Source organism: Fusarium mangiferae (genome assembly GCF_900044065.1).
Source record: "Fusarium mangiferae strain MRC7560 genome assembly, contig: FMAN_scaffold011, whole genome shotgun sequence".
NCBI lineage: Eukaryota > Fungi > Ascomycota > Sordariomycetes > Hypocreales > Nectriaceae > Fusarium > Fusarium mangiferae.
Genome location: NW_024573931.1, coordinates 1,176,589 through 1,200,577, shown reverse-complemented (window position 1 = coordinate 1,200,577; position 23,989 = coordinate 1,176,589). Strand labels below are relative to the sequence as shown.

The window sequence follows — 23,989 nt, the reverse complement described above, 5'->3', positions numbered from 1 at the left end:
TATCTACGTACATACATGGGCCTGTCCTGTCTTGTTGGTGGAGGTGGAGGAGGAGGAGGAGGATGCATGGGTTAGAAGGTGAACAAAGGAGCCAAGATGGCCAAAGCCCGCTCACTTTTCTGTCTCTGTCTCTGTCTCTCTCGGCGATCCCACTAGGTAACTCAGCCCTGTTCAGATTGAGATGAGTACCCCGATGCATTGATCTTTTTCTGTCTTTTCGTTCTTTTGCTCGAGTTACCGAAAATCATACTGTATATATGTAGTCGAGATCGAGGGCTTTGTTAGTTTCAAGATAGAGTTGGCGACTATGCTTAAGCCTAGACTTAAAAGTCTCCCACCAACCACTACAGCCAAAGTACTCTACGTACTGTACACTGCAGCACAGTAGAAAAGTCTTTCTCTCCCTCAAAGGATTCTCCTAGTTAATCTCCACTGTCAGCTTATTAGCCAAATTCGACTCTGCTGTGCTGTGCTGTGCTGTGCTGTGCTGTACTGGACTCCCTACCTAGACTCCCTAGACTCCCAATGCTCAGACTGTCGAACAAGGTACCGTACCGACACAGTCAGCACTATCCAGGGATTATATGTAGGGGTGTTCTATATCCGACCAGTCAGCACCAGCCTCAACTAATAAGCAGCAATTTGAGGTTGCATTTTCGCCGGGCTTAGTATCCATCCATGGCCATGCCAAGCGCTGCAGCAACGGACACTAGTTATTTTGGGGCCCAAGATTTCAACCTCACCTCTTACTCTTCTCTTTGCCTGCAGCTCCAACTGCAACTCCATAACAAAGGCTGAGCAACACGGCCGAGGGTTTTGTTGGTCTCTTTCGTTCGGAGCTGTTGGCCCGTTGTGGATTAACTAACCAATTCAACTATTCCTGGCCACTCCGCAATCTGCCATGAAAATCATCTCAGCCTTATACACCAGAGACTCACCATCTAGTACCAAACTGTACTCTACTGTACTCTAGAGGCCGCGGGAGGATGAATGAAACACTTGTTCACCCAGCAGTGGAACGTTGAGTTTCTCTTGGCTCGGCTTGGTTGATCAAATTGGGACTTGGGGGTCTATCCTCACATCACCATGTTTATGCCCACAAGGCCTCTCCAAATAATATGTAAGATCGCTTAATGCAAGGCAAGGGTTATATATCCTTGCCCTGTAATTTTGTTCCTCGTTTCTCGGGTCTTTTCCACGCGTCCTTCCAAGTCCCTCGCTCTCAGCTCTGTCTCACTCGTCAGTCACATATCTCGTCATATCTAATGGTTCACTTGTGAACGAGAACTCAATGACAAGTTATCCTGCATAAAGTCTTACTCGACCAGACTCTTCTCCACCAATAGACATCGGGTAGATCCTCAGTCATTGACATATGATCCAGATCGACAATCTCCTCACCCAATTCATTTGGCCCCCAATACTTCTTCTCCCCCCGAAGCATGCGGCATGTAACCTCACCCCAAAGCTTTTCTTTGCCTCATGGGTCAAGAGAACCAAGAATCTTGAATCAAGTCTCTTCTTACACGTTTCCAGAATCAGCATCTTATTCCCGGCCTTGCAGATTTGAGAGTGCTTGCGTGCATTGTATTCCCACACAATCGACCCTTGGCTTTCGAGCACCGGTCACCAAGGCTGATAGTGATGATGAGGCAAATTTGAATGTGAAATTCTAAATGAACGACTCCCAGCTTCCCCAAGAGACCTAGTGTCAGCAAAGATCTGCAAACATCGCGAGCAGGCTCTCAAATCGGATCAGACCCCCGTTAGAAGCACATGCATATTTCAGGCCTTTGGTTGCTTGGACACTTGGCAAAGTCAGCTTTAGGCCTTCTAGCCTTTGATACCATGGAGATGGTCATTCTCTGAGGCTCATAGCAAACAATCTCTGCTGTGGCAATGGAAAACTCTCTGTGGCGATGCAACAGCAACATCTAAGCACATTGTCATCCTTCATCATGGCCTGGAACTCACCTTGCCACAATCATCTCTAATACGAGGAAGGATGAGGCCGTGTTCTCAAGCATCAAAGTGCCATATTCCAAGCCCAGTCCAGTCTCGGTGTCGAAAACATGATGGTCCATGACTGCGCCTTGAACGGGAGTCGCATTCATCCGAACAACTCCTTCATCTACCGTACTCGAGATTCAAGCCCTTTCTTGAATCCTTTTCGATCCTTCTGAATGTCACGTTGGAACGGTTCCTGCAGCCTGTGTCAGCAAGAGCATATCAGCAGTCCTTGATGGTTCGCAATCAGCCCAATATACTCTGTATTCGACGTCGCAGGATGGTTTATCTTTGCTCTTTTTCTATGATCTCTGATATCTGATCTCATAATCATCCACAGATCTTGTCGTTACTGAACTAGAGGATAACAATTTTGGTAAAATCTCAGCTTATGTCTATATTAGAAGTCTGACCAAAACATGCGGCACTCTTATCCAGTCATCTCGCCAAGGTCTCCTCTGCAAATAAGGGCAGTTCGCAATTCTCTTCGATACTTGAAAGACCATTAATTCTCCTGTTCTACTGGAGGTAGGACTGGCCAAACAAAACCGATCTGTCTACTAAATCACCATAATTGAGGTTCAAACGTGAAGCATCCTAGTCTGATACTTTACCATGTCTCAATAAGAAACCAACATATTGAAGTATGGCAAGTCGAATGCTGCCGTTTCTACCTCGTGTCTCTTTGTATCGTCCACAGTCTGAAGAGTTATTGTCAATTTGAAAAAGATTTATTGCCCCAAGGATGGTTGTGCTGTCTAACTAGAAATAGTGTCGGCTATGTCCCCCTATAAGCTGCCAAGTCAATGACATGATGAGAATTTGTTCATTGCTGCCATCGCCTATGTCAAACGAGACGAGTCATGTGTAAGCAAAGCAGCCTATCAGTCGACAGCCAAGCGTTGCTCGTCGACCTTGCCAGCCACTATTGCCATGGCTCTTTGAAGCAATTGCGGTCCAAACACAAACGGTGATTAATCGAATAGACGAGATGGGATATCGAAAGAGTTACACCTATTAACGAACAGCCTGGTACAGTGTATGGCACAAGTTGAACAAGCCCGTTCAAGCGGCTTGGATAACAATGGAGAGATAACGTCAAATCAAAATCGTATTGAAATCTATTATCGACAAAAAAAAAAGCCTATCTACAAGGTCTTGCTCTTTTTATCCTTCTTACTTGTTGAGCCTCCAGGCAGTAGGTCGCTCTCTTGGATAAGCTTGAAGAAGCACCAAAGATAGCAGATGATGAAACCTGCAGCACCAATTCCAACATTTGCCACGACCCAGAGGTCGGGCTTATCAGCAGGAGGTGTTACAAATGTGTCCAGAACATGCCACGCGCCCATGGCGACATAGAACAGCAGATGCAGTAGTGCTGTGCCCCATTGCAACCAGGCACCTTGACCTTCTTGGAAGTAGGCGCTCAAAGAGGTCGGTGGGAGGCCGAGCAAGTAGGACCAGAGGAGGGTCAGAACCGCATATGGAACTCTCAGATCGACCCGCTTGAGCAAAGGGAACATAGTCCAGGCTCCCAAGAGGTTGGCGAAGCCCACCCAAGCTCGTGTGTCCTTGTTCAACCCGTGCTTTCCAGCCAGAAGTAAGGTCATGGGCATCAATGGGAGCAAGACACTCTTCTCGTGCACTTGATAGCTGAACAAGAAGAAACCCCAAGCTGTGGCAGCGAAAGCCAAAGGAAGTGTGGACTTTCGTGGTCGTAGGAAGAGGATGATGTTAGGTGGGATGATCGAACCAAGAGTAGCACCAAGAGCTGCTTTTTGAAGAAGAGCTGTTGGCCACTGTCGGAGCTTTATAACAACATTGGCGGCGCACCAGAAATTGGCGACCTTGTCCTCAAACAAACCACGCGCAAATGGGAAGACACGGTGAACCATCTGAACCAACTGTTCCACGATAGGCCAGTAAAAGGCTTTAGTGTCTAGAATATCGACAAGCTGAGGAAATAGGGGAAGTGAAGGAGAATCCTTGGAGTCTCCATGAGCATCGATGCCCTGGCTCTTGTCGTAGAGTGTACCAAGAACCAGAGGCAGAATTAGGATAGCAAAAGAAACAGCTGTCACAAGGGCGATTCCAAAGAGCCTAGTAAAGTTAAGTCGAGGGTAGACGCAGCGGCCGAGAAGATAGGAGAAGACGCTGAAGGCATAATACAGAGCCATCTGCTTGAATCCCAGCGCGCCAACGAAGAAGACAGCAGCCCACTTGTAGCGCTCAGCCAGCATACTCGACATGCTCGCCATGACAAATCCGAGCATAACGGTGTTGTACTGGAAGTGAACATGGTCAATAAGAATGGTGGCAGGCTGCATCAGGATCGCGACGAGCGCAAGCCATGCCGTCCAGTTGGTGACCCCCTGAAGTCTGCTATATCGTCGCACGAAGACAATCGCGGCTGGGACGTAGATGAGGTACTCTGAGATGATGACTGTCGCCCTCATGAAGATCTTGAGGTTGGGGTCCTGGTTTCCTCGAGAGGTGAAGAGCGCGAACCACGAGGGATCGATGAGAGAGCCAATCTTGCCGAGGAGCCAGCTGTGGTAGGCAGTCAGGGGAGGATAGTCGAGACCCCACCATTGAAGGTCGTGGAAATACCATTGCGATATGGGAAGCTGTGTCGTGACCTCCATCCAATGCCGCTGCGCTTCGTAATCTCCAAACATGGGCGGTTTGCTGAACCCTGCATATCAAGCTCCTCGTTAGCGAAAGGTGTCATGATGGTCAAGTCGAGCAGCGGCCATCCTTACCAGAATATCCCCACAGACCAGCAGCCCATCTAAAAAGACCAACCACCATGAGAATCACGGGTAGAACCTCCCATTGCGACAAAGAAGTCCGCGCAGGCCACAGAAACGCCGCAAGAGGAAACGCGGGCGCCCGTACTAAGGCTTCTGTGCGAGGGGCCTTTTCGCTGCCGCCATTGCCATTGCCAGGTTTCTTGGTATTAGCCTTACGACGAGGCTTGTGTGGTGACGGAGAAGGGCCAGCCATTGTCACCTCGAGATAGCGAAGGTCGTCATTAACAAGAGTGGTTCGGTTGATGAAGGAGGAGGAGAGAGCGTGCGTGGAGCTCTGAAGGCGAAGCTCTAACTAAATGACATCCAATGCGACCCCGGAAATTTTGGTGGAGCTTCAACTGTAGAGCATCGGCCGAAAAGGAGCTTCCGAACCCCGGAGCCAGGGCAGAGACGTCACTTGAGCAGTGCGTAAACAGCTGATATGCGCACAGTATAGGCAGTATATACCTTAGGTAGTATGGTGATATCGTCAGACCTGGACTGGACCAAGAGCTTGGCAAAACAGTTGAACTCAAAACTTGATCTTGACTCTTTTCTTTTTTGTTACTGCAAATCTCTCTATACTCAAACTCAGACTGAGATCCCTTCTCTTCTCCTCTAATTCAAAATGCCGTTCCCTTTCATTCTCCCAACGACTTCGGCTTTCTCATTCTCATCAAGCTTCAGCTCCGAGTCTCATCCTTCACTGCCCCTCAACGCCAGCACATATCGTGGGGTGGTTCGAGATGCCCTGAAAAAGCACAAGAGACTTCCTCCAAGCTCTCAGGTCTCAAATCTAAACACAGTCATTTCCAGCGTCAATGGCTACATCCCCTACCTACTCGCAGTGGACGACGGTCTAAGTAACAAGGGTCTGCCTATCGTTACGCAAAAGACGCCCCCGGCTATCGAATGGAGACCAACTTTATCTGGAGAAGTCGTCCCAGGGCGTGAGAGAGCCAGGGTCAAGATCTCATCTTTAGAACATGAAATCGCCTTTGTACTTTCAACTCTGGGCTTCTCTCATGTTCTGGCAGCTCGATCTGCCCTACAACCACTTTATTCAACAAGTAGCGAGTTTCTCGGGGCCCAGGAGCGAACAAATGCAGTCACAACCGCAACGAAATGTCTCCTCGAAGCTGCTTCCGTGTATGATTATCTCGCAGGTCGAATGGAGCACCCTACAGCTACCCCTCCATGTCCTGACGTTGCTCCCGGAACAGCTCGAGCCTTGTGTTCTCTAGCATTGGCTGAAGCTACGTTACTAGCCGTTCTTAAAGACGATCCGTATCCAGCAATAGTCGCTCAGGACCGGAACAAGAACGACAAGGAGTGGATGTTCAAGGCCCCTGAAATCCCAAAAGTTCGCGCCCATCTTTATGCCCGGCTGTGTTTAGCAGCCTCAGAACATGCAGCCCAAGCATCATCTCTATGCAGCACAGCAGGCTCTGGCTCGCGCAAGATCAATAGTGCTCTTCTGAAATATCTAGAAGATCTTCGCCGAACATGTCGAGCTCGCGCTTGTCGTTTCTTTGGAATCGATGCCGAGATAGGTGGCCAGGTTGCAGACGGCATTGGATGGGTTCGTGCCGGCTTATCAGAGCTAGGTGTTGAGATCAAAGACAACAACAAGAAGGGACTAAGCTTCAGTCGATTAAAGAAAGATTTCACAGAAAAGCGCGAAGATCGGCGTGTAGATAAGGAGTCTGCATGGGGAAGCGATGCTGGTAAGATGGAGGAGATTCGGGTACTAGAGATGCTTGATGCTAAGTGGAACAAAGTTAACGACACGGTGAGCACTATATCAAGAATACTATGGTATTCGCTAACATCTATGCCAGATGAATACACAAGCAATACCCCCCATCAACACACTCCTCAGCAAGATGCCGTCTGGGCGAGAGATTCACACACTCAAGCCCTACGAAGTGCCCTCACTGGACAGGGATGTACTCGAAGCCATGCGCGCGCCGCCTGAAGACGATGATACATATGTCGATGATCTAAGTTCGGATGACGATATCAAGGGCGGACCTTCAGCACCTGTTGGCGCGTTCCCAGGAACGGTAGATGATTATTCACGAAGTCCAAGCACACCAGGTAATGCCTACTACTAGTTCTGGAATTCTGGGAGAGGTCTGGGTATTTTAGAGTAGGACGTGTCGTATAACTAGAGTAATAACAATCTTGAGTGCCTAGGAAAGGATATCATCCTGAAAGATACAGCTTTCCAATGTCGAACAGTTCCATCGTTCCATCGCCGAGCTCTTGCCATCTCAAGTCAAATCAGGGCCAGTAGCATCCCATTTACAGAGTCGAGTTCGTGATGGGATTAGAGGTTGGTATGATAAGACTGATGGTAGGTGTAGTAATTGCTGTGCTAGGAGTGCATGGTGGTGGTGTAGGATACAACTTAGGAGAGCAAACGGGATAGCATCTGGTAGATTAGTAACCGGGATACTCTACACTGTTGGATCAACTTACGCTCCGTACATGACACCACAATCATTAATAGCATCCACGCAAAGGGTGGGACAGAAACTTGTGGTGGTATTAGTGCTGAAGGGCCCCGCGGTAGCAAGGCCAACAATAGCGGAAGCGGTGATGATGGCTTTTAAGAACATGGTGAGGTTTTAGGTAGGTTGTTTGTGATAATGTGAGATGTAAGGTCTGAGTTGTGAAGTTGTGGATGTTGATATCAAGGTTTGTGTTCAGCTGTGGGTAGGAGTTACCAGACTTTATACTTATTCAGCCCCTATCTTACAATTAAGATTTTTTATATAATAAGGTAGGACCAAATACTCAAACTCATATCAACATTAACTTTGCCTCTACTTCAGGCTGAACTTCATGGCTACTAACTTAGTATGTACGGTTCGGGTTTCCACAGACCGGCAGTTGTTGTGAGGGATGATCGCGATCTTCAGTATGTGCAACGTAGTCGTGGAAAAAAGCTGAGGCAGTCTTTAAATCAAGTAGCAAACACCGAGATGCTGGCGTTTCTCAAAACATAATGCCTTGGCTCACAAGAAAACGAATGTCACAGACATACCAACAAGCTCATGCACTTAATTGCCGCTTGTCATGTCAGATAGTCTTGACGAGAATGGCTGTGATTCCCTGCTCGATGAAGGATCTTTTGATGCAAGGAGGCTGATCACTGTTGTAAGGAGTCTTAGCAACACCTCAAAGTTCATGGCCACAGTCGTACACGTAGCAAAAGAACTGAAACAACGTTAGGCTCAGACTCTTTAAGTATTATAGTTACGATTCAGGTCTGCAAATTCTCCGAAGCCACATACTGAGTATACCGATACATAACTCACTCCACTTGCTCAAATACACTTTTGGATCAAGTTGTTCCATCATCAAAAGCCACTATAAACCGTCCCGAAGCCACTCTGCAGGTACTGTACACTGCTTCAACCAATCCCCTACTCTATTTCATGTGAAAACTGTCGGTCTTTCTCATCCTTGTGAGATAACTGAATGTGTCTCGTGGTATTATTTGTTGATTATGTCGGGTATGTCGACCATTGCGGATCAGCACGCGCTGTCTTCATGCTAGACTCATGTCGTAGAAGTGATGAGGAGACCCAGAGCTCACGGGAGAGGGAAACACTTTTCAGAAAAAAATAGTTTCGCCTCGAAGTCCAGGGCTTAAGGGCAAATTGAAAAGTATCGACGTTCAGCATGGCCCTTGCTTGAAGACAATTCAGCAGCGGCTCGATCGGGGGTTGCTACTGGGGACCAGCCGGGGCGGAGGGTCAGAATCGCAGCTGTCGAACAATTTTCCAAGTTCTTGAATCTCAGTTGGGCTGTATATGGTGCTCTTTCTGAAACACGGGCAGGCTTTTCGATGCGCTCGAGAGTACGGTATCGTAAGGACAGGGGTGGCAAGTGTAGCTAAAGTCAGTTTACAGACTCATACCCAAGCGAACACAAGAAAGACGATGACAGTGCAGGAACCAGGGGTGAACAATCAAGAAAATAATATTGCCAAGTTTGCTATAGAACACAGCGTGGAACTCCCATCCATAGCCTGTACACAGGGTTAAAGTCCTAATAATCTCATGCGCAGATTTTGCTCTGCGACAACCCTTTAAATGCTCCGCTTCTTCCTCCAATCGTCACCTCGTTTTCGCGACATATTCGTGGTTTTGTTAATCTAGTTGCCGAAAGCCATCTGCTTCTTGATCTCGGCAATGGCCTTGCCAGGGTTAAGACCCTTGGGACAGGCTCGTGTGCAGTTAAGGATAGTGTGGCAACGGTACAGGCTCATCGAGTTCTCGAGGTTGGTCTTTCGCTCGGCGGTGCGCTCGTCACGAGAGTCGGCGAGCCATCGGTAAGACTGGAGAAGGATAGCTGGACCAAGGTACTCCTCGGAGTTCCACCAGTAAGACGGGCATGAGGTAGAGCAGCAGGCGCAGAGAATGCACTCGTAGAGACCATCGAGCTTACGGCGGTCCTCCTTGGTCTGTCGGTACTCCTTGCCCTGAGAATTGGGTTAGTAAACGTAAAATTTCGTGAGTGAGAAAGGGGTCGTACGTCTTCGGCAGGGGTGTCGCGTTGAAGGTAGGGCTTGATGCTCTTGTACTGCTTGTAGAAATGTGTCAAATCAGGGACAAGGTCCTTGACGACATAGGTGTGAGGAAGAGGGTAGATCTTGACGTCGGAAGCAGCCTCAGTAGGAATTCGGCCTAGCAACACGTTAGTACTTCGATTTCCGACACGATTTGCCGCATGCGACCTGGGTGAAGGGGTACATACACAAGCAAGCAAGAGTGTTCTGTCCGTTGATATTCATGGCGCAGCTACCGCAGATACCCTCACGGCAACTTCGTCGGAAGGTCAGAGTAGGGTCGAGCTCGTTCTTGATTCGGATGAGGGCATCGAGAATCATAGGTCCAGTCTTGTTAAGGTCCAGAGTGTAGGTCTGAAGACGAGGCTTCTCGCTGGGGGTATCGGGGTTCCATCGGTAGATTTGGAAAGACTTGAGGTTGGCATTAGAGTCCTTGGGAGGCTCGCTGACTGAGGCCATAGAACGAGTGAAGACAGCACCAGGTCGGAAAGCAGCCGTCCTTGAGAAGGCCCCGACGAGTCGGGAAGAAGATCGAAGAGCAGCCATCTTGACGAATAATCGAATCGAGGAAGTACAATTGCGATTGGGACCGGAGGAGAAGGACAGTCAAACTTCGCAATGTTTAGTTGGAGCTGTGGTCAGACAATTGACAGGAAAGAAATGCCGTGCAATCTCCTCCGATAGAGTTGAATTGTCTATTCGCAAAGAGTGGCGTATCGAGGATTCTCGTCGTCATGTATTGGGTTGGCAAACCTTCCTCGGTTATTGCAGTTTACACTGGGACCTACGGATGACCTCTGGCCAATCACAAATTTGCGATTGTCAACTTCGGCTTTGCTGGTCTCGGAATCGGCAGGAACAGCGCTCGTGAAACCACGTGACGTGCCTTCCTCGCGGATATAGATCGCGGATCAACAGCGGGTATCAATAATTGCGGAGATGAGATTCCGGGAAATATTGGAGAAGCATGCAGTGGCTTCGAACCATGCACCGCCTCCTTTTATCTTACATATGTGGCTTGTCTCTTTGTTCCGAGGAATTGGGTCTTTGTGAAAGGATATCCATTGGAGGGGCTTGCTTGGCCAGTCAAGATTAGATAACAAGTTGGTAAATCGGCGCTCAACAACTTTGTTTCTCCGTTCACGATCCCACTTCTCTCATGACACCAATTTTTTCTCTTACGATCTCCTTGGCAAAGATGATTTCTCTGTAATTTCTTCCAAAGTCGTATCGTCACCAATATTTTAATCCTGCTCCCATCGTCGCTCCGACCCGTCACTATTCGCATCGATTCTTGTCTCTGGATGATCCACTTTCTAGCCCTCCATGGCTGCACCTTACAATCGACTTGCTACGGCTTCATTGCGAACGCTTGCTAAGGGTTGGTCGCATTGCTATTATGAAACCCGAGCACCCTTAGTTCTAACTGTGCTAGCTCCGACGCAATCCTCCTCTCGACTCCGTGCTCATCCTCATATCGCAATGAGTTCGTGCCCTCGCTCCAGACTCTACTCCACCTCCACCGATGCTCCTCGATTCTCTTACCATGTCGCATCGTCTTTCATTGCCAAGGACAGGCCATACGACCCCTCCACTCACGTCTTCCATTTCAACCCATACAATCGCATTCAGCCCCCTCGAAACCGTCGACCTTCCGCTCGACCCGAATCTGGACACGATGCCTTCTTCGTCAGCCGGATCAACGACTCCGGGTCAGTAGCCTTTGGCGTTGCTGATGGAGTCGGGGGCTGGGTAGATTCCGGTGTCGACCCCGCCGATTTCTCACACGGATTTTGCGATTATATGGCATTGGCTGCCCACGAACACCAGACTGGATCAGGGCCTCCCTTGACAGCAAGACAGTTGATGCAGAAGGGATACGAAGCAATCTGCAACGACAACAGTCTCCGCGCTGGCGGAAGCACAGCGTGTGTGGCTATTGCTGGAGCAGATGGAAATCTGGACGTTGCGAACCTTGGTGATTCCGGCTTCTTGCAACTTCGACTCAATGGAGTTCACACATATTCCGAACCCCAAACGCACGCCTTCAATACTCCTTTTCAACTATCCCTTGTGCCTCCCAGCGTTGCTGCTCGCATGGCAGCTTTTGGTGGTGCTCAGCTTAGCGACCTTCCCAGGGATGCTGACGTTACCCAGCACGCGCTCCGTCACGGCGATATTCTTGTTCTTGCGACCGACGGCGTTCTAGACAATCTCTTTAACCAAGATATTCTACGAATCGCCAGTCGAGTTCTGGTATCCACAGGCGCCTGGGTAATGACTGATGCTGGTGGTGTGCGCGTTGCGGATTCGCTAGAGCCTCTGGTTGAGTTCCCTGAAGCCTCCGAAGGCAAACGAACGGCTACACTCCAGAGCGCACTCGCTACGGAAATCGTGACGGCCGCCAAGCGAGCCAGCGTCAACACAAAACTTGATGGGCCATTCGCCAAGGAGGTCCACAAATACTATCCCCAAGAAAACTGGCACGGCGGCAAAGTCGACGATATTTGTGTCGTGGTGGCAGTAGTTAACGAGACGACCCCCGCTGTAAAGAGCAAGCTATGATTTCCTTTGTTATTCGATTTACGGCGCGATTTTATGATAGAGCAGAGGACATCTTATAAAGACGGAAACGCAAGCATTTTGGTGATTTATTATCTTGGGACGTTTTGGAGTATTAAGTCACATAGACGGCAGGGGAAGCGCCGGCTTGCTTGAATCATGGGGTTGTATATGGGCTGGCGTCAAGAGATGGGATCATATACATTCTTAATTCTAAAAGTAGTTCTGATTTGTATTATCTTACTTGAGTTACGCAGAAGATGAGTGAGATGTTGAACTCGATATAGAATTGCTCTTATGATGAATTGACTTGCTTATGACATGACTGGGAGGCCATCGACAATCATACTAGAACTAGAGTGGTATATTCATTCCAGGCTATTTCATGTCTCCTCACATGCTACGAGCTCGAGATGTTTCCATGATGAGTCGAAGTGCAGGGTAATCCGAGAGTGGGTATAAGCACACAACCATGACATCACCAGTTCATGGTGTAAGAAAGCCCATATTTCACTACAAACCTGGAAGAAATTCATCATCACGATCCATGCAGCAGGCGTCTGAGGAAAAACATGTCGGACATCTATATTGTAAGACTGGCTAAATTGCCAAGCTCTGGTCATGATACACTCACTCACACATTCATAGGCTGGTGCTATTGCAGCATTTACAGTAGACGTCTTGGTCTACCCTCTCGACACCATCAAGACTCGTTTGCAGAGTCAAGATTACCTCAAGACATATTCCGACAGCTCGAAAAAGAACATATGGGCTGTACGAGGACTCTACCAGGGCATTGGAAGTGTGGTCCTGGCTACTCTTCCAGCAGGTATGTATTAGAAGACGAAACACGAAGAATTGTTGGCTTACACAACTAACAGCGGGTCTATTCTTCTCGACATATGAGAGCGCCAAACGCATCATCGGTAATGCGACGCCATTGCCTCAACCCCTGGTTCACTCAGCAGCCTCAGGGGTGGCAGAGATGGCATCCTGCTTAGTCCTCGCGCCAGCAGAGGTCATCAAGCAAAATGCTCAGATGTTGCAAAATGATAGTCACGGGGCTGGACGATCTGGATCTTCCACCTCCTTGCAAGCATTCCGTCAGCTGGCCGGTGATGGAGTATCACGTCGCCTTTTCACAGGCTACACAGCACTAGTCGCACGAAATTTACCATTCACAGCTCTTCAATTCCCTATATTCGAGCATGTGCGAGCAACATATTGGAAATCGCGAGCTCCCGGAACTTCGGAGCCGGGGCTTATCGAGACGGGGCTCGCTACGGGTTTAAGTGCCGGAAGTGCTGGATCAATAGCTGCTTTCATAACGACACCGAGTGATGTTGTCAAGACGAGGATGATGTTGAGTGCCGGAAGTCAGAACGAGAATCCGACGCAAGGTCAGAGCGAAGTCGCAGCCAAGATGGAGGGAAAGCAACCAAAGAAGGGGGCGTGGACTGTCTCGAAGGAGGTTTACCAAGAGAGGGGAGTGCGGGGATTCTTCCGGGGTGCGGCTCTGCGATCCGGGTGGACGATGCTAGGGAGTGGACTTTATCTGGGGTCGTATGAGATGGCCAAAGTTTGGTTGAGAAGGGGAAAGGCAGATGTGGAGGACGATGGTCCATTGTGATGGTGTGCGATATAGGTAAGCTGTGATAGACCAATTAGACATAGACATTCGATCATATTTTCTAGCGATCTCTATATCAATTGACCAATATGAAGACCCCAACAGATAATATCACACAATTACAATAATTATGAACTTATTCAATGATCAACGAGCACGATCGTAGATCGGATGTCGACATCCCCGTGGCTTCTGACGTCTTCAGAAAGTTATGTGCGACAACCCGAGGGAGGCTCGTAATTCAGAGAATTCATTCGACAATGCCAGATTGTGTCTTCTATAGGGCTAGACTATAATTAGTAAGGCACGCTGAGAACGATGCTCATGCTTTCTAATTATGCTGCTTCAAAAGAATGCCTGTAAATGAAACTTCCAAGAGCTTTAAGAGTTGATTTTGACTAGGTAGGGGTTTATCGCATACTTCTCGGAATGTAGTGTGTACATCAGCTATTTGACAACTGCCAACAAAAAGTCATTATCGTCAAGTGTTCGGCTGACCGCGACTATGTGGTATTGTATCAGTTTGGTGTAGTAGTAATTCAAGATGGTCGGTTGGGTCGTACCGTCGGCCATTTTCTTTTAGCGCCAACCGTAGGCACATGTCATTGCAGTTTGGCCTGCGTTAGTCTCACATCCGTGTTATCAAGGACCCCTGGTTACTCCGTACATAAAAGTATAATTCCTTCTTTGTTCCGACCCTCCGCCTTGTTCTTCCATGAATGCCCGAAACCGGTGAAATGCTTGATGAAGCGTTCTTCTGGCGGTGAAGGAAGGATCTCGCTCATTACTTGTAGCCGATCCCGGTATTTCATCATGGTTTGGTGAGAAGTCGCCATAGATACATACATACCTGTCTCTGATATGCGAGATTCCGGATCTCTCAGAGACAACGAGAATTCCGATGTACCTCGTTATTCTGCGAAGCCATTTGTAGTACTCTAGCAAATACGAGTTGCAGAGTTCTCCGATCTCCAGATGGCCCGCCTGGCTGACTCGGTCAACAAGTCTTGACCGGTCTAGTTCAAGGAGTGCCATTTTTGAGACGCCCGACCACCCGCACTAATAAGTGATTAACTTCCAGAACTACCGGCAGAAAGACCCTTTGATAGCCTTCACCGACCCACATGTGTAACCGTCGTCGTCCGGCTCGGATGGTGTCATTTGAGCACGTTATTCAAGGCTTGATTGCCTAAGAGGCTGTAAAGATGTATCGTGTGCTATAAATTGCTGATGACTCGCTGTCGCCGTCGCCGCGCCCTGACTCGTAGTTCCATATATTCCCCTTCCATCTTCTGCCATTGTGTGTTGAGATACCCAAAACATTTCACTCTGTCTTGACTGCGCACTCGGCACTGAACACACAGCAAAACTTAAATAACCCACAATGGCAACTGCAGATGTGCAAACGGCTCCTGCATCCTCACTCGACGTATTTTCCAAAACAGCTGCCGAAGCCGAAGTGAGAGAAATCAGCCCGGAACTCGCGGCCAACCATCGGTATCTTATCCAATCACCATATACGGAACATGAGCATTTGCTTGACCTCGACACTCTTGACAACGAAAATGAGCTCCTCGCACGAGCCTTGAGTCAATTTCGAGTTCTCCGCGACGACTATGCGACAGCCCCATACACAGAATCCTTCAACTGGCCAGAGGTGATCGAAGAAGTGAAACGTCTTGCGGTCGAATCCGGAAAACCCTTCAAAGAAACATCGTTTTATATCGTGGCATTCCGATCACGAATCAAAAAGGAGACCGAGTATGCTGACCTCGGTGTTCTCGACAAGGGGGCACATGCTGAGGCCGTGGCGAGTGGTGGATTCCTGAAGTAAGCTGGAAGAGCATCTTCTGCATGAGTCTATTGTATTGACACGAACAGATACTGGTTTGGAGAACCTGACTCAGAATTGGCCAACTTAGCGACTTGTGTCTGGCGTTCGCGGGAAGATGCTAAGAAGGGTGGGACAGGCCCAGCTCATCGCAAGGCTGCTGGAGCAACTCGCTCCTTGTACGCATTTTGGAGGATTGATCAACATCGACTTATCATTCGGGACAATGCCGAGAGCTGGGAGATTATTCCCTGGCATGATTAGAGGACAAGGTTTGAGACTTCTGAAACCTTTTGTTCAAGAAGCTTATGAGGCGTTGGGTGTCGGTCTTGAGGGTCAGAAAAACATGGGACAGAAAAAAGAATGGCGTTTGCCGGGGAAAATGATGATTTGCTCTGAGAATGAGTTAGATGATAGAATTATAAATGAGATAAAACAATAATTAGATTTTAGATTGCTCGTGATATTCTAGTTGATGGCATTGAACGTCTGTAGAGAGTGAGGGCAAGGTGCCCAGCTCCGAACGGACCGCGAAGAGACGCATAAGAGAGACAAAGTACACATCCAGTCCGTATCATGATATCGAGCGTGAAATCGGTAAATTTGGGTAAATAAGGCACTCTTCTGGCCGCCGTATGCTTGGCCTGGTGGTGATAAACGAAGATCGTAGGCCGGCTCGTAACGTCAATCGCGGGATATATAATCTGCCACACGTCACCGCCTAGACATCCCACAGCCCACAAATGAGTACACGAACGAAAAGTTTCGATATTCCCACCTTTCAGAGCCCCGAAGCCTTGCAACACCACTCGCCTCTTTCGCGATCGTAGCGCCGAACTTCTATCCTTCTCTCGCGGCACCGTGAATATCTCGTCCCGAATTTTTGTCAATATGGCGGACGCTCCCAACGATGCGCCTGTTGCTGCGCCTTTCCAGGCCGTTCAAGTCGAGGCTTTGGTGAGTTGAATATGCCCCACCTTTTGGTCTTTGAGACCCCCTCTTGAAGGACGAGTAAAGAGTAATGGGACTGACCTCAGTCGGTGGTGTAGGTTATCATGAAGATTGCCAAGCACTGCTCTTCGGCTTTCCCTTCTGTTGCGACTGGAGCCATTGTTGGTATGGAGAGCGAGGGTCTTCTCGAGGTCACCAACACGTTCCCTTTCCCTACCGTCGACCCCGCTACGACCGATAGCCACCAGAACGATGCTTCGCAGATCGCCGCTGCTGCTCCCCGACAGAAGAACAACATTCACTACCAAAATGAGATGATCCGACACCTCAAGGAGGTCAACGTCGACGCCAACAACGTTGGTTGGTACACAAGTGCCACCATGGGCAACTTTGTCAACTTGAACTTCATCGAGAACCAGTTCCATTACCAAAGCGCCAACGAGAACACTGTCGCCCTCGTCCACGATGCTAGCAAGAGCTCTCAGGGCAACTTGACCTTCCGGGCTTTCCGCCTGTCCCCTGCTTTCATGAGCGCATACAAGGAGGGCAAGTTCACAACCGAGAGGTACGATGATGCTATTACCACAACCAGAGACAGAGATGCTAACCAGTAACAGCTTGCAAAAGTCTAAGCTCACCTTCAAGGATATCCTCACCGAGGTCCCTGTCAACGTCCACAACTCTCACCTCCTCACAACCTTCCTCCACCAGATTCCTTCCGCTCCCGTGAAGGGTGATATTGAGCAACCCTCATCGCTGGATGACCTCAACCGTAACGCTCTCGAGCCTCCTCTGTACCCCTCTATCGACAACCTCGACCTTGCGATCGACCCCTTCCTCGAGAAGACCTGCGATCTTCTGCTCGAGAGCATCGAGTCTCACTATACCGACCTCAACAACTTCCAGTTCTACCAGCGACAACTCGGTCGTGAGCAGACCAAGATTACACAATGGCAGACCAAGCGCAAGGCTGAGAATGCCCAACGTGCTGCTGCCAAGCAAGCTCCTCTTCCCGAGGATGAGTGGCAGCGACTGTTCAAGCTTCCCCAGGAGCCCAGCAGACTGGAGGGTATGCTGAACGCGAAGCAGGTGGAGCAATACAGCAAGCAGGTGGATGGATTCACAGCCAACGTCAGTGCCAAGATGTTTGCCGTGCGGGAGAACTTGATGCCAAAATAGATGGAGGACGGGCGAGACGGGGATTTCAAAAAGTCTCGGGGGATTTCAGGAATACGAGACGCTCAGTGATGGTTTGCATTGGCGGCGTTCCGGACAATGTCGATAATATCGAGTGCTGGTCTAGATTTTAAAGCGTTGAGAGAAAGAGAGGAGCACTTGATGAGTACATGAGGGGCCAGCCTGACGTTGATGTGTTGATGTGTTGATGTTGAGGAGTCACGAAGAGATGGACACGACTGTAGCATTGCCTTGGTCATAAAAAGCTGGCTTCGTAGATAGCGCCTGCAATCAAGTTCTCAAAGTCTGAGAGCATTGAAACAATTTTACGTTTAGAAGTTCATTGGTACTGTCGGCTTGTTGTTTTGTCTTTCAGTAAACTCGGCAAATAACATCGGGATTTGATGTGGTTCGTAGTTGATCCAAGACCAGGTTTCACTGTATAAATATCTCATCTCACTCTTACACGCCGAGAAGGCATATGAGACGAAGTGATGAGTCTGGTTTCAGTGTGAGCCTTATAGCAAGACCAAAGAGGTGCCTCCGAGCTGACTCTCCCCTCAGAATATTCGGATATACAGATTAGTCGGTCTGTTCGTAGCTTGCAGACGATCAATGACCCGTAGTGTTCGCGTGAAGCGGTGCTCGGCTTCCGAGCGGGGAATATCCAAGGGTCAAGTCAAAGTCAGCCAAAGCTGCATCTGTACGAAGCAAGTTACATATGCACAGTCGGAACGAACAATTGAAGATCAGATAGTCACTATAGACAGCAGAACAGAGGTCTAACAATTTGCCCACTCGCTGGTTGAGAAAAATCAACGTGGTCTCCTTCTCACTAGTCCCGTATTCGTACCAAGACCTGGAGGAGCTTCCCATCATGAGAAAGCTCCTCTTTATTTTTTCCTCTGGTGGATTCTCCGAGTCCCTGAGATCCACTCTCGCTCGGAGGTACCTTTTGGCGCTTCAAACCGCCAGGTTCCTCCAGGGTACCAGGCTCAGCACCCAGCCAACCACCCGCTTACAAGTACCTAGCCTGGAGATCGACTGGACTCGGAGTGCATTTCTGCGCTGCCCCGCCTCAAAATTGCTGGGCCTCAATGGCAGAAGAAAATTCTGCCCCTCATTTTGCCGTCCATTGACTTCACCGCCCGCGAAAAAAACCCCACTGACACTGCTGGGCCCTGGTCAACCCCTCCCCCTCCAGGCCCCTCCAGAGGCTCTCAGCCCATAGAAGCAGTTCTCTCTGCCCCGCCCAATGTTATCTCGTTGATTCTACAACCTACATATTCTTCCACTTCCCATTCGACTTTTTCAATCCCTTCTTCTCCTCTTTCTATTCTCTCTTCTTCTTCCTTCTCCTCTCATCCATCCTTTCATCCCTTCCTCCTCCACATCCATTCATCATGTCTGCTCCCGCCCACAAGTTCAAGGTCGCTGACCTTTCTCTGGCCGCCTTTGGCCGCAAGGAGATTGAGCTCGCTGAGAATGAGATGCCTGGTCTCATGCAGACCCGAGCCAAGTATGCTGCCGACCAGCCTCTCGCCGGTGCCCGCATTGCTGGCTGCCTTCACATGACCATCCAGACCGCCGTCCTCATCGAGACCCTCACTGCTCTCGGTGCTGAGGTTACCTGGACCAGCTGCAACATCTTCAGCACCCAGGACCACGCCGCTGCTGCCATTGCCGCCGCCGGTGTCCCCGTCTTTGCCTGGAAGGGCGAGACCGAGGAGGAGTACAACTGGTGCCTCGAGCAGCAGCTCACTGCCTTCAAGGACAACAAGAAGCTCAACCTCATCCTCGACGACGGTGGTGACCTGACCACCCTTGTCCACCAGAAGTACCCTGAGATGCTCAAGGACTGCTTCGGTGTCTCTGAGGAGACCACCACCGGTGTCCACCACCTTTACCGCATGCTCAAGGATGGCAAGCTCCTTGTCCCCGCCATCAACGTCAACGACTCCGTCACCAAGTCCAAGTTCGACAACCTTTACGGCTGCCGTGAGTCCCTTGTCGACGGTATCAAGCGTGCTACCGATGTCATGATTGCTGGCAAGGTCGCCGTCGTTGCCGGTTTCGGTGATGTCGGTAAGGGTTGCGCCATGGCCCTCCACGGCATGGGTGCCCGCGTCCTCGTTACCGAGATTGACCCCATCAACGCTCTCCAGGCTGCTATGGCCGGTTACCAAGTCACCACCATGGAGAAGGCCGCCAAGGTCGGTCAAATCTTTGTTACCACCACCGGCTGCCGTGATATCCTCACTGGCGAGCACTTCGAGGCTATGCCCAACGACGCCATTGTCTGCAGTAAGTTTACATCGCTCTTTCACTAAATGATTCATCACTGACATTGGTAAACAGACATTGGTCACTTCGATATCGAGATTGACGTTGCTTGGCTCAAGGCCAACGCCAGCTCTGTCCAGAACATCAAGCCCCAGGTTGACCGTTTCCTCATGCCCAACGGCCGTCACATCATCCTCCTTGCTGAGGGCCGTCTTGTCAACCTTGGCTGTGCTACTGGCCACTCTTCTTTCGTCATGTCTTGCTCTTTCACCAACCAGGTCCTTGCCCAGATCATGCTGTACAAGGCCGCCGACAAGGCTTGGGGTGAGAAGTACGTCGAGTTCGCCAAGACCGACAAGCTCGACGTTGGTGTCTACGTCCTCCCCAAGATCCTCGATGAGGAGGTCGCCCGTCTCCACCTCGACCACTGCCAGGCTGAGCTCAGCACCCTCAGCAAGGTCCAGGCTGAGTACCTCGGCCTCACCGTCGAGGGTCCCTTCAAGGCCGATATCTACCGCTACTAAGCGTGTGTAATCAATACCCAGGATCCTTCAACTGGATTCCTACGTGTAACGAACTTTTCCCTCTTCTGTCGACATGACAATCGGCAAAATTCTAGTTTCAACAGCATGAACTTGCATGGCATATGGGTTGGGAGAGTTACAAGGACATCTGCGGTTTTCTGATTTTTTTTCTCTTCTCTTCTTTGTTTCTGCTTATTTGGGTTACTTCTCTAAATCATCAAAGAGAAGACTCCTCGCAGGGTGCAGGGAGGGGCAAAAAAATCTTGCTTTTTCAACAAAATGGCGTTGGCTTTTTTGCTAATCATGATTCCCCCCTTCGAGATTATAAAAATGGATGATGAATGGAATGATATGGACGGATATGACCAAGACGAGACCTCCCCCACAGGGATGGATGAGATGGTAACTCGATACAGGCAGGCCCGTCAACCGTGGCCAGGATAGAGTAGAACTTCAAAAAGAGATATTCTGACTCTAACGCTATTGCTTCTCATGTGATTCTTCCATCATGATATCCTGACTGTGCAACCGTGCAAAGGTTGGGTCACATCCACGTAGCCTTGGGGTGAAGCCATCTCGTAACTCTGGGCTTGTTTTGGGTTTGCTGTTTTCCGGGCTCATTTGAACCGTTGAGTTGTTTCACTTCAAGGTAGCCAGCTAAATTGAATTAAGAAGATTCAAGGTTATTTGCAATCTATCATCCAATCTAGTTCAAGAAGCGATGAAGGACTTTCATTCCAAGTACTCGAAGTCAGATCAGCTTGGATGTGTGTGTAACATACTAGATTCAGTTGGGCTATCTATCTATTCTTTGTTCGCCTGTTCTATACGTTCAGAACCTCTTCAAACCGCTAAGGTATGATGTACAGACAGAGTTACTGCCTATTGCAGATCCTTCTGCTCAGAAACGATACTCTTTAACTTTCCTTCTGTCACTGCTAGACGAACATTGTCCATGGCCCAAGCCTCCATCAGTCTCTCGGTCTCTACAGTCCAAGTTCCCATGTGTGGAACAAGCAAGACGTTCTTATTCTTCAAGAGCCCTGGGTGAACCTCTGGTTCGTTCTCAAAGACATCAAGACCAGCACTGGCAACCTGTCCTGATTCGAGAGCCTCGACGAGAGCAGCTTCGTCCATCACTGCACCACGAGCGGTGTTGACGATTACAATGCCACGCTTCATAATGTCGAATTGAGGTTTTCCGATAGTATGCCGGGTTTTGGGCTGTAAACGGTCAGTCCAGAATCCCGAGAATACTCTAATTATGACCAGACTCACGTTCAGGGGTAAGTTGAGACTCAATACATCACTGTCTTTGAGAAGTGTCTCGAAGTCAACATATTCAGCACCGTCCTCTAGATCAGGTGATAACCGGCTCCGGTTGTGGTACCTCACAGTCATGCCAAAAGCGCGGGCTTTGCGTGCAACATTGCGACCAATGCCTCCCATGCCCAGAATACCTAGCACTTTGCCTTGAGGATCATGACCAAGCGATGGTGGAGGGGTGCCCCGCCAAGTTCCCTCTCGGAGAGTGAAGATGGAGGATGAGATATTTCTCAAGGCGCCAATGAGAAGAAAGATAGTGATATCAGCCGTGGCATCGTCTACAGCTGTGGGTGTGTTTGAAACGAGGATACCACGAGAGGTGCATTCAGAGACATGAATTGGGTCATATCCGGCGCCTGGAGTAGTTACTTAGTAAACCTGGTCACGGTATACTCGAAATACTCACCATTATGGCAAATGAACTTGAGAGACTTGGGCAAGACATCCAGTAACTCAGCATCAAAGGGTCCAGTAATGCCAACAGACTTGTTTGTACCGTAGATAGCCTTGACTCCATCGAACGCACCAGACTCGGTCTCTTCTATAAAAGCAGATCGCTGATTCGACTTTGGGTAGACAGGTTCTACAATCTCACAGAGCGATGCGAACTCTTCGTGAGCTCTAGAGCAGCATGTTAACTGCGATATCTGTAGATGGAGAATATAGAACATTCATGTTCCTTGAGGTATGAACAGAACTTACTGCTTGATACTGCCTAGGAAGAGGACCTTTGGTTTATCTGCCATATTGAACAGTTTTGAGGAATATCAACGATAGGGGAAAGGGATGAGGCTTTTGAGATCCTTCAAATGGGTTTATATCTGTCACAACATCGAGTCAGATCTCTCTTGTCCGGTCGGACTATCAAAGGACCTTCGGCTTTCCGGCCGACAGACAATACATCCCGAATCAAGGACATACAATGTCCGTCTATGGCGGGGTGATGTGGGGGCGGGGGCGGGGTGTGTTCTGTTGAGTCCTTGAAGTTGTTGTTAAAAGGCGCCATCGAAAGCTCTTCATCATAAAATCCGGAACGAGCACAACATTATAGAGTATTCAAGTATGGGGAGTTGTTAGAGGCAAGTTGAATTGATCTGATCCGCATCAAATCAAGCCAGAATAAGTGATATGTTATGCACAAATTTGAATTCAGACACTAGAAAATCTATCGGTTAAGGTGAACCATGACACTGTTTATACAACTCCAAGCCGCCTGACTCCAAACAACACCCACCCGATGCACCCAGATTTTACATGAGCAATCTCCAAGCACCAAGTAACAGCGCCGCGAAACCGGTGCACACACCCATAAGCCACTGGAGTGTCTGGAACTTGACCTGCTCCAGCTTCTCCCTCAGCGCAGCAACCTCCTGCTCAATCTTTGTCTCCGTCTCCTTGATCTTGAGCTCCTGGCCCACAGCCTCCTCCCTAATACGGCCCTTCTCTAAATTAAGGTCGAGGCGCACGCTAGCTTGTGTTCGACTGATCTCGTCGCGCAGTCGGTTGCTGAGTTTGGCAATGTCGTTTGTCAATCGTTCGTGAGCTGTGCGCGTCGTGTTGGATTCGGTAGAGTCGGCGGAGAGAAGCTCGGAACGCAACTTGGCAAAGTCGACCTTTTGAGTGTATGTTGCTTTTGCTGCATCTTCGCGGAGTACCATTGTTCGGGTGAGATTTTGGATACTGTATGGTCAATTAACATGGGGAGAGTATGTTCGAAAAATAGAGCGCACCTCTCTTCAATAACATCATTCAACACCTTCATCATTGCAGCCGACTGCTCCTCAGTAAACCCTTCACCCTGTAATCGCTTAACAAACTTGAGCGTATCGAAATGGTGATCTCGTTGTCTGATGGTTGTCGCATGGAACGCTCGCTTTACAATAGGACTTTCGGCTGGCGGAGAGCGACGTCTGGGAACAGGACCAGCCTGGATTGATGCGAATGACCTCCTTTGATCGCTGGAAGGGATAGAGGCAAATGGTCGGGTCGCCCGTGATACGGAGAGTGGAGGGCCCCAGCTGAGACGAGGGAGAAGGAATCGAGGCAGTATCTCAGCTACTACGACAGACGGAACTGCCATGGTGATATTTGACGGGTTGGCTATGGTTATTGGGAACTGCGATGTCGGCGATGAAGATGGAATTGAGAAGAAATCTACAAGGTAAAGTGACCCGAAGATAGGTACGCTTGTGACGTTAGTTGATTGAGAAGAGCGGGAAACACCGGCTTTGATTGGCCCCTGAAGCTAAGTCATGTCCAGCCAATTAAGGGGCGTGCTGGTAGATTTTGCGCCCAATAAAGGGAAGGCGGATTTGGCTTGTAATG

At 49.2% G+C, this 23,989-nt stretch overlaps 11 protein-coding genes across 11 annotated transcripts; 6 read left to right on the top strand and 5 right to left on the bottom strand.

Moving 5' to 3' along the window:
* Window positions 1-3,155: 3,155 nt before the first annotated feature.
* Window positions 3,156-5,013, bottom strand: FMAN_10223 (uncharacterized protein; the record flags this gene model as incomplete). Its single annotated transcript, XM_041820873.1, has 2 exons — window positions 3,156-4,702; window positions 4,770-5,013. 2 exons carry the CDS (start codon window positions 5,011-5,013, stop codon window positions 3,156-3,158), a joined length of 1,791 nt encoding a protein of 596 aa, XP_041686710.1.
* Window positions 5,014-5,427: 414 nt separating this feature from the next.
* Window positions 5,428-6,916, top strand: FMAN_10222 (uncharacterized protein; the record flags this gene model as incomplete). Its single annotated transcript, XM_041820872.1, has 2 exons — window positions 5,428-6,591; window positions 6,641-6,916. The coding sequence occupies 2 exons, from the start codon at window positions 5,428-5,430 to the stop codon at window positions 6,914-6,916; spliced, it is 1,440 nt and encodes a 479-aa protein (XP_041686709.1).
* A 190-nt stretch (window positions 6,917-7,106) lies between these two features.
* Window positions 7,107-7,423, bottom strand: FMAN_10221 (uncharacterized protein; the record flags this gene model as incomplete). Its single annotated transcript, XM_041820871.1, has 2 exons — window positions 7,107-7,236; window positions 7,284-7,423. The coding sequence occupies 2 exons, from the start codon at window positions 7,421-7,423 to the stop codon at window positions 7,107-7,109; spliced, it is 270 nt and encodes an 89-aa protein (XP_041686708.1).
* A 1,544-nt stretch (window positions 7,424-8,967) lies between these two features.
* Window positions 8,968-9,927, bottom strand: FMAN_10220 (putative succinate dehydrogenase (ubiquinone) iron-sulfur protein precursor; the record flags this gene model as incomplete). Its single annotated transcript, XM_041820870.1, has 3 exons — window positions 8,968-9,294; window positions 9,348-9,499; window positions 9,570-9,927. The coding sequence occupies 3 exons, from the start codon at window positions 9,925-9,927 to the stop codon at window positions 8,968-8,970; spliced, it is 837 nt and encodes a 278-aa protein (XP_041686707.1).
* A 780-nt stretch (window positions 9,928-10,707) lies between these two features.
* Window positions 10,708-11,946, top strand: FMAN_10219 (uncharacterized protein; the record flags this gene model as incomplete). Its single annotated transcript, XM_041820869.1, has 1 exon — window positions 10,708-11,946. The coding sequence occupies one exon, from the start codon at window positions 10,708-10,710 to the stop codon at window positions 11,944-11,946; it is 1,239 nt and encodes a 412-aa protein (XP_041686706.1).
* Window positions 11,947-12,515: 569 nt separating this feature from the next.
* On the top strand, window positions 12,516-13,573 carry FMAN_10218 (uncharacterized protein; the record flags this gene model as incomplete). The annotated part of the gene is made up of 3 exons (XM_041820868.1): window positions 12,516-12,533; window positions 12,592-12,772; window positions 12,825-13,573. The coding sequence occupies 3 exons, from the start codon at window positions 12,516-12,518 to the stop codon at window positions 13,571-13,573; spliced, it is 948 nt and encodes a 315-aa protein (XP_041686705.1).
* A 1,384-nt stretch (window positions 13,574-14,957) lies between these two features.
* FMAN_10217 (uncharacterized protein) lies at window positions 14,958-15,668 on the top strand (the record flags this gene model as incomplete). The annotated part of the gene is made up of 2 exons (XM_041820866.1): window positions 14,958-15,403; window positions 15,455-15,668. The coding sequence occupies 2 exons, from the start codon at window positions 14,958-14,960 to the stop codon at window positions 15,666-15,668; spliced, it is 660 nt and encodes a 219-aa protein (XP_041686704.1).
* A 627-nt stretch (window positions 15,669-16,295) lies between these two features.
* FMAN_10216 (uncharacterized protein) lies at window positions 16,296-17,534 on the top strand (the record flags this gene model as incomplete). Its single annotated transcript, XM_041820865.1, has 3 exons — window positions 16,296-16,361; window positions 16,454-16,920; window positions 16,973-17,534. 3 exons carry the CDS (start codon window positions 16,296-16,298, stop codon window positions 17,532-17,534), a joined length of 1,095 nt encoding a protein of 364 aa, XP_041686703.1.
* Window positions 17,535-18,934: 1,400 nt separating this feature from the next.
* On the top strand, window positions 18,935-20,338 carry FMAN_10215 (putative adenosylhomocysteinase (S-adenosyl-L-homocysteine hydrolase); the record flags this gene model as incomplete). The annotated part of the gene is made up of 2 exons (XM_041820864.1): window positions 18,935-19,835; window positions 19,890-20,338. The coding sequence occupies 2 exons, from the start codon at window positions 18,935-18,937 to the stop codon at window positions 20,336-20,338; spliced, it is 1,350 nt and encodes a 449-aa protein (XP_041686702.1).
* An 882-nt stretch (window positions 20,339-21,220) lies between these two features.
* On the bottom strand, window positions 21,221-22,410 carry FMAN_10214 (uncharacterized protein; the record flags this gene model as incomplete). The annotated part of the gene is made up of 4 exons (XM_041820863.1): window positions 21,221-21,562; window positions 21,617-22,020; window positions 22,071-22,285; window positions 22,367-22,410. The coding sequence occupies 4 exons, from the start codon at window positions 22,408-22,410 to the stop codon at window positions 21,221-21,223; spliced, it is 1,005 nt and encodes a 334-aa protein (XP_041686701.1).
* A 504-nt stretch (window positions 22,411-22,914) lies between these two features.
* On the bottom strand, window positions 22,915-23,744 carry FMAN_10213 (uncharacterized protein; the record flags this gene model as incomplete). The annotated part of the gene is made up of 2 exons (XM_041820862.1): window positions 22,915-23,344; window positions 23,395-23,744. 2 exons carry the CDS (start codon window positions 23,742-23,744, stop codon window positions 22,915-22,917), a joined length of 780 nt encoding a protein of 259 aa, XP_041686700.1.
* Window positions 23,745-23,989: the final 245 nt, after the last annotated feature.